General features: G+C 67.1%; 1 protein-coding gene across 1 annotated transcript; it reads left to right on the top strand.

Moving 5' to 3' along the window:
* Positions 1-3769: 3769 nt before the first annotated feature.
* GNAI2 (G protein subunit alpha i2) lies at positions 3770-9710 on the top strand. The gene is made up of 8 exons (XM_023749252.1): positions 3770-3929; positions 4142-4283; positions 4448-4608; positions 6647-6775; positions 7201-7330; positions 7413-7566; positions 7862-8075; positions 8783-9710. The coding sequence occupies exons 1-7, from the start codon at positions 3925-3927 to the stop codon at positions 8050-8052; spliced, it is 912 nt and encodes a 303-aa protein (XP_023605020.1). The 5' UTR covers positions 3770-3924; the 3' UTR covers positions 8053-8075; positions 8783-9710.
* The last annotated feature ends 1429 nt before the right edge of the window (positions 9711-11139 follow it).

Consider the following 11139-nt stretch of genomic DNA (forward strand, 5'->3'; position numbering starts at 1 on the left):
CGGAGCAAAGGGCCAGCAGAGTGCGTGGCTCCGACTAACACAAGTCCCGGCAGGACCCGCTGCTGAGTCAGCGCCTCGCCGGCCACGGCCGCTCTGAAAGCCTCCGAGGCTCCCTCCAGCCGGCCCGGCCGCCGCGCCGCAGGTTGTGGCTGGAGTGGCCTCACCGGGGGTCACTGGGCTGCAGTGCTCTTGCGAGAGCGTTGGGGAAACCTGCGGTCTTCCCAAGGGTAGAAAACGCCGCTAATAACTTTTATCTCGGTTCCCCGGGCGCCGGGCGCTGAGAGCTTTGTGTTAACCCTCAGCCTCTCCTGGGAGGAGGGAAGGGTGCCAGGACCGGGCTGGAGGGGCTCAGCTCTGAGGCCTCAGGGAGGACCAGGATGGGCACCAGGGCAGGCACAGGTCTGGGTCCCCCTCTGGGCGAAGATCTGAAAGTGAGAGATGAGCGGGCTGGCCATTCCAGGCTGGGCAGTGTCTGCAGAGGGGAAACTGAGGCCAGAGAGGACAGTGGCATGTCAGGGCCTCCCAGCAGGGCAGAGCCTGGTCCAGGAGGTAGAGGGTCCGAGATGGACAGGCAGCAGTGACCTGATGCTGGGCTGGGGGTCATGCAGCTGGACTGGTGGCTGAGCGCCTGCTGCAGAGGCCTGTGGCCTGGTCCGGGCAGGTGGCCTGGTGCTGCCTCCTCCCCCATCTGCTCCTCCTCCGTGGGGGCCGCGCTCGGAGTGGAAGCAGATGTTCCAGCAGAGCAGCCGCTGGGGCCGGCACATCAGGGCAATTACTGCCGCCTCCCGGGGCCCAGCAGCTGCGCCCGCCCTGGGCAAGGGCTGAGAGGAGGCGTGGCCGTGGGAACACTTCTGGCCGCCCCAGCTCTGCGGGGCCTCTGCACGGGGCCTTCTGAGCAGGAGCCTGCACGGAGGGCCCTCTCTGGGCGGGACACTCCTGCCACCTCCTGTGGAGGCCCCTCCCAGCACCTGGGCAACAAGCTGGAGCCCGCAAGGGAAGCCCTCCCCTCTGAGGGGAAGGTGCACAGCTGGGGGGCTGGGTGCCTGGGATCAGCAAGGTGCAAGCAGACTCTGAGCCAAGTGCCGGCTTATATGGTGGCAGCACTGCAGGCCGCGATGGGAAGGGGGCCGCTGGAAGGGTGAAGAGTGAGGCTGGCGGGTCCCCGAGAGCCAGGGTCCTCGTCCCACCCATCCCACCAGCGTCGTGCTGTGGTCCCACCCCTCTGCCCCTGGCCCCCTGACCTGCCCTAGCCGCTCCTGCCCCTGATTCTGTCCCCGGGGCCCCCTGCTTCCTGCCCGGCCGCCAGCACCCCACTTTGTCCTACCACTCTCTCCTTCCCACCTAAGGCCAGGGGTGGGGCTCCAGGACCTTGGGTGCCCCCCTGTGAAGCGGCAGTCTTTCTGCAGCGAGCCCTGCCCCGGGCTCTTAGGATGTGAGGGCAAGGGAGACAGGCTCCCCGGGGACAGGAAGTGGGCCCTCGGCTGCCGGGGCAGGGAGCAAGCACCCTGGCTCCGGCTCGCTTGCCTGGGTGCTGCCCACCCCGTGGTGCCTGCCAGTCTGCCCCGCCAGGAAAATCAGATGCAAAGCGAGTTTTGCTGTCATCCCCGTCGCCGGGCAAGGTCGATGCCTTGCTCACACCATTTACCAAGAGGTTGTTCCCCGGGCCAGCCAGGGACACTGGTGACTCAGGCGACAGGGGTCGCAAAGTTACACAGGAAGCGACAACCCTCACCCGGACCTCGGTCCCCTGTGCGGAGAGCTGTCGCTCTGAGTGTCAGTTCGCCGGGGTGGGCATGGCGTGTTGCTCTGACCCATCACTGCACATCCTTGGCCTCCGCGGCCCCGCGAGGCCCCAGTCCTGGCCGGGACTCCGACTCTGTGGCTCCTGGTCCCTCCGTCCGGGATGTGCCCCCTCCCGCCTGCTCCGCGGGAAAGTGCCTGGGCAGGAGGGACGCTCACGCAGTCACTGGGCCGGTCAGTCAGCAGGTGGGTGTGCGGGCGGCGGTCCTGGCCGCTCTGCGGTGCGGTGAAGGGTGCTGCCATCTGACCACAGCCCACGCCCCTGGACACCGGGACTGGGGCCTCACTGCCCCCCACACACACCTGCCACCCCCCCGTGCTCCTCTGCCCATGATGCCAGCCAGCTGGTGGCGCCTGTGAGGGGAGCCCAGACCCCTCTCGGAGGGCCGCTGGGTTGGGAACACACCCAGGGCCACAGCTGCGCCTCGGCGTCTGGTCGTACGTGGCTCTGCTGCTGCCTGGAGGGCCCTGCGGAGACGGCGCGGGCGTGAACCCGCGGTCCGGCTGCCGGGGGGCACTGCACTCGGACAGACGGGCCACCGGGGCCTGCAGCCCCCAGACAGCAGCCTCTCCGCTTCCTCACTGTCAGGGGCTGAGGACAGAACAGGTGCAGTTACTTAGCAGACGCGAGGGGCCTGGAGTGGCATTTCCGGAGAGGGCGCTGTCCGTGCTTTGCTGTTGTCATTGTTGTTACTCTTTTTAATATATTTTATTGACTTCGGAGAGGAAGGGAGAGAGAGATAGAAACATCCATGATGAGAGACAATCATTGATTGGCTGCCTCCTGCACGCCCCCTACTGGGGATCAAGCCCGCAACCGGGGCATGTGCCCTGACCAGGAATCCAACCATGACCTCCTGGCTCGTAGGCCGACGCTCAACCCCTGAGCCACATGGCCGGGCTATTGCTCGTGTTAGTGTGTGTGTCAGCCACGCCATCCTCTGAGGCGTCTTTACTGACCCCGAGGGCCAGAGTCCCCGCGTGTGACCTGCCCACTCACCTGCGGAGCTGCTCAGAGGGATGGACCTGCCGCAGTGGTCAGGAGGGTTGGGACACATATCGGGGGGCACGGGGCAGGGGCACCCAGCAAGGAGAACTCCGTGGGCAAAGGCCGGGAGGTGGCAGAGGCAGTGCCTGGCAGGTGCAGTTGTGATGGGCAGTGATGGGGCCGGAGCAGCGGGAACAGTGGGCAACGGCCGGGAGGGTGAGCCGGGTCCAGCCGAGGTGCCTGCCGCCTGGAGCTCAGGGAGAAGGGGAGGGAGGGGAGGCCCTGTCCCCGCCCCTCCGTCCCCTGGTCATCACCCTTCCCTGGGGAATGCAGGCTCCTGGGCTGCGCCCTCTAGACCTGGCTCTGTGTCTGGGAGGAAACCTGGGAATTGGCTGTTTTTATCTCCCAGGGCATCGTCCCACAGGGTCTGAGCCTAATTGCAGAAGGACTGGGCTTCTGAACCCTGGCCCACGCTCTTGGGACCAGACTTTACTTTTCTGGGCCGCTGTGGCAGTTACAGGAGAGCTGCCACAGGCCCCTCACCTCTGGCCCAGGGAGACACGGGGTGGGTGTGCCGGGCCAGGGAGCACAGTGAGTCACTGTGTGTGACACCGCCCGGCCCCCAGGTCCCGGTCTCCATCTGCTCAGGGCCGACCTGGGCTCCGCAGGCAGAGGGCTTGGCCCTGGGCCATGTCTGGAGACAAGAGCATGACGCCGTGCCCATCCAGGGCCCTTGGCAGCTACGCCGGGTGTGGGAGGAGGCCACTCCCTGCCAGCGCTGCCCGGGCTCAGTGTGGGGGAGCCAGCCTGCCTGTGGGATGGCAGGGCGACTCCTGCAGGGCAGTGGGGAGCCACGGGGGCTGTGGGGCTGTGGGGGCCGAGTCTGGGGAGAGTCCACTACAGGGCACAAGTGTCTCAGTCACCTTGACCACATGGCCCCAGCCGCAGCCCCGCCGGCTCTGCTGCCCGCCTGCCTCCATCTCACCTGTGCAGTTGGTGGGAGGGTGAGCGCGGCCTCCAGGGCTGCAGGTGGCTGGGCCCTCGGCGTCCCGTGGAGCCCACGGCCGGCGGCTCCCTGACCTGCGCCCTCCGTTCCAGGTGCTGGGGAGTCGGGGAAGAGCACCATCGTCAAGCAGATGAAGTGAGTGCTGTGTGCGGACGGCCTCCCCGCCTCGGTCTCCCCTGTCCTGGGCCCGGCTCAGGGCGCTCCCAGAGGCAGCCATCCGTCCTCAGAACCCGGGGGGTGGGGGCAGTTCCGTCCTCTCTGAAGTAGGTCCCTGCAGGCCCCAGCCCCCCAGGTGGTTGTGCGCTCTCTGTGGCCTGTGGCCCTTAACCCCGCCCCCTGGCTGCCAGGATCATCCATGAGGACGGCTACTCCGAGGAGGAATGCCGGCAGTACCGGGCGGTCGTCTACAGCAACACCATCCAGTCCATCATGGCCATCGTCAAAGCCATGGGCAACCTGCAGATTGACTTCGCCGACCCCTCCCGCGCGGTATGTGGGCTCCCCCACCCCTCCCGCCTCCCAGAGGCCTCAGGGCCCGTCGTGTCCTAGGGAACCTGAGGGTGCCCAGCCTCGGCCCTATCCCCGGGGCCTCCCGCCCTTGTCAGGTGGGGCAGGGTGCTCCCTGCGACTGCTGACCCCCCTGCGGTCCCCAGGACGACGCCAGGCAGCTGTTTGCGCTGTCCTGCACCGCCGAGGAGCAGGGCGTGCTCCCCGAGGACCTGTCCGGCGTTATCCGGAGGCTCTGGGCCGACCACGGCGTGCAGGCCTGCTTCAGCCGCTCCCGGGAGTACCAGCTCAACGACTCCGCTGCCTAGTGAGTGCGCCCGGCGGGGCGGGGCGGGGCGGGGCGGGCGGGGTTGCCCTCAGAGGCTGGGACTGGCTTGGGGCGGGAGGCATGGTGTGTCCAGGCCAGGAGGAGGGCCAGGCAGGGGCCTACAGAGCCCGTCCCCTGCGGGCCGCCGGCGGCTCATCTGTCCTCACACACAGTCGTTCTAAAGACCTGTTTGCTGCCACCTGCTCGGTGCCAGGTCCTGGGCAAGGCTTCAGGGACACAGGGGTGAGTGGAGCAAACAAGCTCCCAAGCAGTGACAACCTCGGTGTCAGTGTGGTGGCAGCCGCGGGGGCAGGCCAGCGAGGGGTGCCGCAGGGAGTCTGCCCTGGACTTGGGGGAATGGGCACAGCCTGTGCCAGCTCCCGGGTGGTGAAGTGCTGACTGTGCCTTGGTCACAGGGGAAGTTCAGGCTGGCTGGGCAGGGAGCCAGGAGGGAGGCAGGGTCTGGGAGATGACACGGGTGAGGTGCAGCCCAGGGCTTGAGCGCTCAGCCTTGCTGGCCTTGGCTGAGCTCAGGACCAGCTGGGGAATCACGGGATCCCCGGAGTCCCAGAGGGAGGCCCAGCCCGCAGGACGCACTGACCGCCTTTCCTGAAGTACCTGCACGTGCCACGCCTGGCGCAGGGCACTGAGTGCCCCGTGGGGAGTAGGACAGACAGGCTGGGGGCCAGGGCTGAGGCTGCAGGGCTGTGGGCGACACCCACAGGCTCTGGACGGTGCCACCCAGATAGGCTGCCGACCCTGTGCCCGCCTCCTCCTGGCCTGCACACACCATGCCGCCCGGAGCCCGTCCCGCCCGGAGCCCGTCCGCGGGCAGGACCTCAGGAGGGGGTGGGAGGCGTTCCCTGCCCGTTATGTGCCCCCGCCCTCGTAGAGGTCTGAACCCCTGGTGAGCGCCCCCCCGCCCCCCAAGCTACAGTCTCAGCCAAACACAGGCCTTGGGGCCTCCACGCTGCCCTTTCCACCGTCACAGGCTCAGCAGAGCTGTGGGCCGTCAGTCATTGCCACCTCTGTGCCCAGGCCTCCAGGGGGGCGGGCGAGAGCCGCCTGCCAGGCCACTTCCCACTCCTCCCCGTTCCCTTCTCCTTCCTGTCCAGCCTGCTGCGTGCACAGCGCTGTTCTGGGGGGGATTCAGCAGTGAATGCGGCCCTGCTCTCCCGGCAGGTTTATGCCTCCACGGAGGGTGGGGAGTGGGTTGGGACACCCCCTCTCTCCGCAGCCATCCTCCAGGGCTGCCCTGGGGCCGCGAGACCCTGGGGAGAGCCCACCTATTGGGGAAGGAGAGACGGGGGTGGAACCACCCAGGGGCCTCTAGACTGGAGGCGCTCAGTGGGGGGCGGGGCTTGGTGTGGAGGTTACAGCACAGGCGTCATGGTCCCCCCGGCTCTTCCTGTTTTTCTGTTCTGTCTCTGTGTCTCTGAGGTCATTTCCCTCTGGCCAGGCTGCTGGTGGGAACCAAGGGCTGGCCCAGCAGCCCTGCCCCAGGAGCAGGACTTCGGTGCTGGGCGGCCTGGACCCAGCCCCGGACTCAGCAGGATACTGAGGCCGGCCGTAGGCGGAACCAGGGCCTGGCTGGGCGGGTTGGTGCTGACATGGGAGCTAATAAGGGAGCTGATAACATGAAGCCCCTGGGGCCCCCAAGTAGGTGTTGATGCCCCCCCCTGAGGAGCCCAGCCTGCCCAGCCCCGTGTCCAAGTCCAAGGACACGCCAGGTTGCTCTATGGCTGACGCCATAATTGCACTGATTAGCATCCCGAATCCCTCGCTGGAGAACTGATCTGTCCCCTCCCACCCCTCACCTGCAGCTCTAGCATCCGGGCCCCCAGCTGAGGCTGGCCTGTCTCAGACCTGGGCGCGGGGCTGGGCCGGCCACAGGCACCGAGCTGCCCCTCGCGGGCCTGATCTACAGGTGGGAGCCGAGGGATTCTGGTCCAGGTTTCCTCATCTGAGCAACGAGTGTCATGCAGATCAGGAGGCCCCTGCTGGCCCCACTGACCCCCCCTCGACCTCTCCACTCCAGCTACCTGAACGACCTGGAGCGCATCGCACAGAGCGACTACATCCCCACCCAGCAGGACGTGCTGCGGACCCGGGTGAAGACCACGGGCATCGTGGAGACACACTTCACCTTCAAGGACCTGCACTTCAAGTGAGCACAGTGTGTGTGTGTGTGTGTGTGTGTGTGTGTGTGTGTGTGTGTGTGTATGTGTATGGAGAGGCGGACCGCCAGCCCGGAGGTGGAGGTGACGAGGGAGGGGCTCCCTCCAGGACCTGCTCCTGGCTGTGCAGGGAGCGAGGGCAGCCCTGCTCTTGCCAGCAGCTCACATGCTCTGCGACCTGCCCCTGTGGCCGCAGCCGGCCCTGCCGACAGCCCCGAGCCTGCCCTTTTGACCACCCGAGCCTGCCAGCCCACACTCCTGGCCCAGAGTCGGGGACAGTGGACAAGTGTGGAGCCGTGAGGGTAGCCGCCCACCCTGAGCAGGCTCTGTCCTCAGTGGCCGGCCTAGGGATGGAGCCGGGATCCTTCCAGAGGCTCCTCCCTTCTCTGGAGCTAAGGTGCCCCTGTGTCCGCAGGATGTTCGACGTGGGCGGCCAGCGGTCTGAGCGGAAGAAGTGGATCCACTGCTTCGAGGGCGTGACAGCCATCATCTTCTGCGTGGCCCTGAGCGCCTACGACCTGGTGCTCGCGGAGGATGAGGAGATGGTGAGCGCTGAGAGACCACGAGGGACGGGGCGGGGGGCGGGGGAGGGTGTGCGGGCGGGGCTGACCGCTGTCCTGCCCCCAGAACCGCATGCACGAGAGCATGAAGCTGTTCGACAGCATCTGCAACAACAAGTGGTTCACGGACACGTCCATCATCCTCTTCCTCAACAAGAAGGACCTGTTCGAGGAGAAGATCACTCACAGCCCCCTGACCATCTGCTTCCCCGAATACACAGGTGGGGGGCTGGGCCTCGGAGCGCTGGGGGGACCCGCTGGCTCGCAGCGCCCCCTGCTGGACAGAAGGGTAACTGTGGGGCCCTTGGTCCGGCTGGTGCTTTTGGGACTTAAGTACTTGTGCGGCCGGTGGGGGCCCTTCTTCCCACCCTGGGGGTGGGCCCTTCCGTGTGCACGTGGGCATCCTCCTCCCACACAGGTGTGTCTGCGCTCACACCTTCATCCTGTGCACGTGAGCACCCTGTGTGCGTGTGGGGACACGCGGGACGGGCCGGTCTCACCGTGCTGCCTCCACAGGGGCCAACAAGTACGAGGAGGCAGCCGGCTACATCCAGAGCAAGTTCGAGGACCTGAACAAGCGCAAGGACACCAAGGAGATCTACACCCACTTCACGTGCGCCACCGACACCAAGAACGTGCAGTTCGTGTTCGACGCCGTCCCTGACGTCATCATCAAGAACAACCTGAAGGACTGCGGCCTCTTCTGAGGGGCAGCCGACCTGGCAGGACGGTGAGCCCGGGGGCCAGGCAGGGAGCTGGGGGGGCCAGGCAGGGAGCTGGGGAGGCTCAGGCAGGGAGCTGGGGGGCCGGGGCAGGGCCAGGCAGGGAGCTGGGGGGGCCAGGCAGGGAGCTGGGGAGGGTCAGGCAGGGAGCTGGGGAGGGACAGAGCAGGGCCACTGACCCAGAGCAGGGATGCAGGAGTCCAGGTGAGCGCCCAGTAGGAGAGCAGAGGACAAGGGGCACACAGGCTGGTGAGTCAGGAGGGTCACCCAGTGCCTGGGCGCAGGCCGGGCTGGGCTCTGTGCTGCCCGGTGGCCCACACAGCCGCAGTGCCTGGCTGTGCGCTGGGACAGAACTGAAGGGCTGTTCGGCCTTCCTTGGAGAAAACTCACTTCCTCACCACCAGGCCCTGGGCCCAGCCTGGAGGACGCTGGGGCCCCCACCTGCCGCTCAGTGTGACCGGCTCTGTGCTCCTCCCTCTTTGCCTCCGACCTTGAGGGTTCTGAGCGGGGCTGGCTCCCCTGGGCCTGGGGAGGCGGGAAGACTCTGCCAGCCTCAGACCCCCTCCCCCAAGGAGCCCAGCAACGGGCACTGGCTTCTGGGTGGCCACTGTGTCCCTGGTAACAAGCGGGTGGGAAAGGAGCAGGTCATTGTGGGGGGCGGGGGGAGTCACACAGTGTCTACCTCCTGACATATGCCCTGCCTGCCCCACCTTAGGGCCGCCGCCGAATCTGCTCCCCCAGTTCCTGAGGAAGATGGGGGCAAGAGGACCATGCCCCCCACCTGCCCTCCCCACCGCTTCCCCCCTCTCTCTGTTCTTGGCTCCCCCTGTTGCCTCCCTCAGCTCCCGAGACTTGGGGAAGGGGGTGCCACAGGCTTCCCTGTCTGAAGCCTGCCCTTGTCCCAGGTGCTGGGCACAGCTGGGGTACCCCCTTCCTGGGCATCTGTCTGTTCTGGATTTGGCCCTTGTCTTGTTCTGTGATGGGGGAGGGGAGCACATCCAGACCAGTGTCTGGAGGGGCACTCACTTCTCCAGCCTGGGACCCTGGCTTCACCCAGCCCCAGCCCCAGCCCCTGGCCCAGCCCAAGGCCAGATGTTTACAGGGAGCCTCCTGCCCCCCCACACACACCCCCAGCCGCTCGGAGGCCCCAAGGAAAAGCACAAGACGCGTGAGACGCCACCATTCCTGGAGACCACAGTCCACTGCTCGTTCTCGTAGCTTTTTAAAAAAACGAAAGGAAAAAAAAAACACGCAAACTTAGAAACTTTTTAGAGGAAAAACTATTTAAAACTGTCCGATCCTGACCAGCTCCCCCAGCCCCATTCGAGCGACGCCGTGCCTTGAGTGTGTCTGTGTGTTTACACCCGCCCTGCTGGCTGCCCCTGTGCGGCCCCCCTGCCCCCACACCGTCGGGCCCAAGGGCTGCCAGCTTCACAGAGGCCTGTCCCAGGGCCACCGGCTCCATTAACCTCCATGTAGCCCTTAGCGCTAACCTAGGAACCGCCGCTGCCTGCCGAGGGGTCACGCCCTCGTGCCCTCCCCAGGTCGGGTCCTTCAGCGTTGAACACTTCCTTGCTTTTTTCACGTTTTATGGAATTGTTCACCTGGTTTGAAATAATAAAATGTAGAAAGAAAAACACCAAGAACTGCTCAGCTTCCTTCTTTCTGGGGAGCAAAGACCAGGCTGCAGTGCCATGCTGACGGTGTGGACCCTCCCCCTCACCCACCCCCTCACGGTGGCGGCCCTGGGTGCTGGGCTCAGGCCCAGGACTCAGCACTTGGTATGTGTCCCCTCTCCCCCCAGCACCTCTGCATCCTGGCGGGGGCAGCATCCAGCCTCGCTGGAGGGTCAGGGGGCACACTTCCAAGGACACGGAGCAGGAGGTGCCCGGTGAGTGGAGTGGAAGGAAACTGACTCAGCGCCCAGGCCCGAGGCCCAGGGGCCGTGTGGTCACAGGCCAGGTTGGCCGCCCCCCTCCCGCCTCCCAATCTGACGTGTTGCCCAGAGCCCTGCCCAGAACTGAGGCGCCTTGGGCTGGACTGGACAAAGTTGGGGGCAGTGGGGGCCTCTGCCCAGAGGTGCCCTCCAACCCTGATGTGGGCAGGTGGCTACCCTTCACCTACACGGGGACTAGGGCTCAAGGAAAGGGGCGCTTCCAGGGGGCTCTGGGGAGGCCCGCACATTGGTGGCTGCAGAAGAAACTGGCTGATGACCGCGGGGTGCTGTGGGGGGCCAGGCCAGCAGCCTCGCCCAGCTCCCCCAGCTCCCCCAGCTCCGGGAAGCCGGCCCCACGGGGCGGGGCTGGGAGGCGCGCCTCCGCCCTTGGCCACCAGAGGGCGCCGCCGCCCGTGCTCGCCCCGCAGCGCCGTCCCGGAGGCTGACGTCACGGGGTCCCGCCGAGGCCACCGGCACAAAGGCGGCTTTGTGGGGCCGCGGGGGCCCCGGGCTCGCCACGGGACAAAGCGCCCCGGGCCGGGGTCGGCGCCGTGGAGGCGGGGAGGGCGGAGAGGGGAGAGGGTGGGGCCGGGACCCGCCTCCGCACACCTGCCAGTGCTCCCGAAGCCGGGGGGTTGGGGGGTCCCCCGACACTGGCAGGAGAAGAGAGACTGCAGCCGCCCGCCCCGTCGGAAGGAGATGAACGGGCCCCGGCCGCGCCCCGCCGGTTCCCCGGGCCTTTCCTGCTACCCCTGCCCCGAGGGCTGAGGCTGACAGACAGGAACAGGTCCCGCCCCCAAACTTGCATCCCGGCCTCCCCTCGCGGTCAGGCCCGGACCCCGGAGCCCTAGGAGGGCGGGGCGCCGGGGCCCCCAGCAGCGGGGCCTGCCCGGCAGGAAGCGGCCGCCTGCCAGCAGGAAGCAGCCGCAGGAGTCGGTTCCTTTCTTCCGTCCTGGGGGCACCGTGCACAGAGGGGCCATTGAGGGCTGGCATTGTCTGCCCGGCGCACCCAGCGCCTCCCCCTGGGTGGGCCACGCAGGGTCTGGCCAAGATCCCCTTGTCCCGCTTGGCAGTGGTCCTGGGTGGGGTCCTGGCAAGCAGGGCCTCCTGGGTGCAGCCCAGTACCCCACCTGCCC

Source organism: Myotis lucifugus, unplaced genomic scaffold (genome assembly GCF_000147115.1).
Source record: "Myotis lucifugus unplaced genomic scaffold, Myoluc2.0 scaffold_4519, whole genome shotgun sequence".
Classification (NCBI taxonomy): domain Eukaryota; kingdom Metazoa; phylum Chordata; class Mammalia; order Chiroptera; family Vespertilionidae; genus Myotis; species Myotis lucifugus.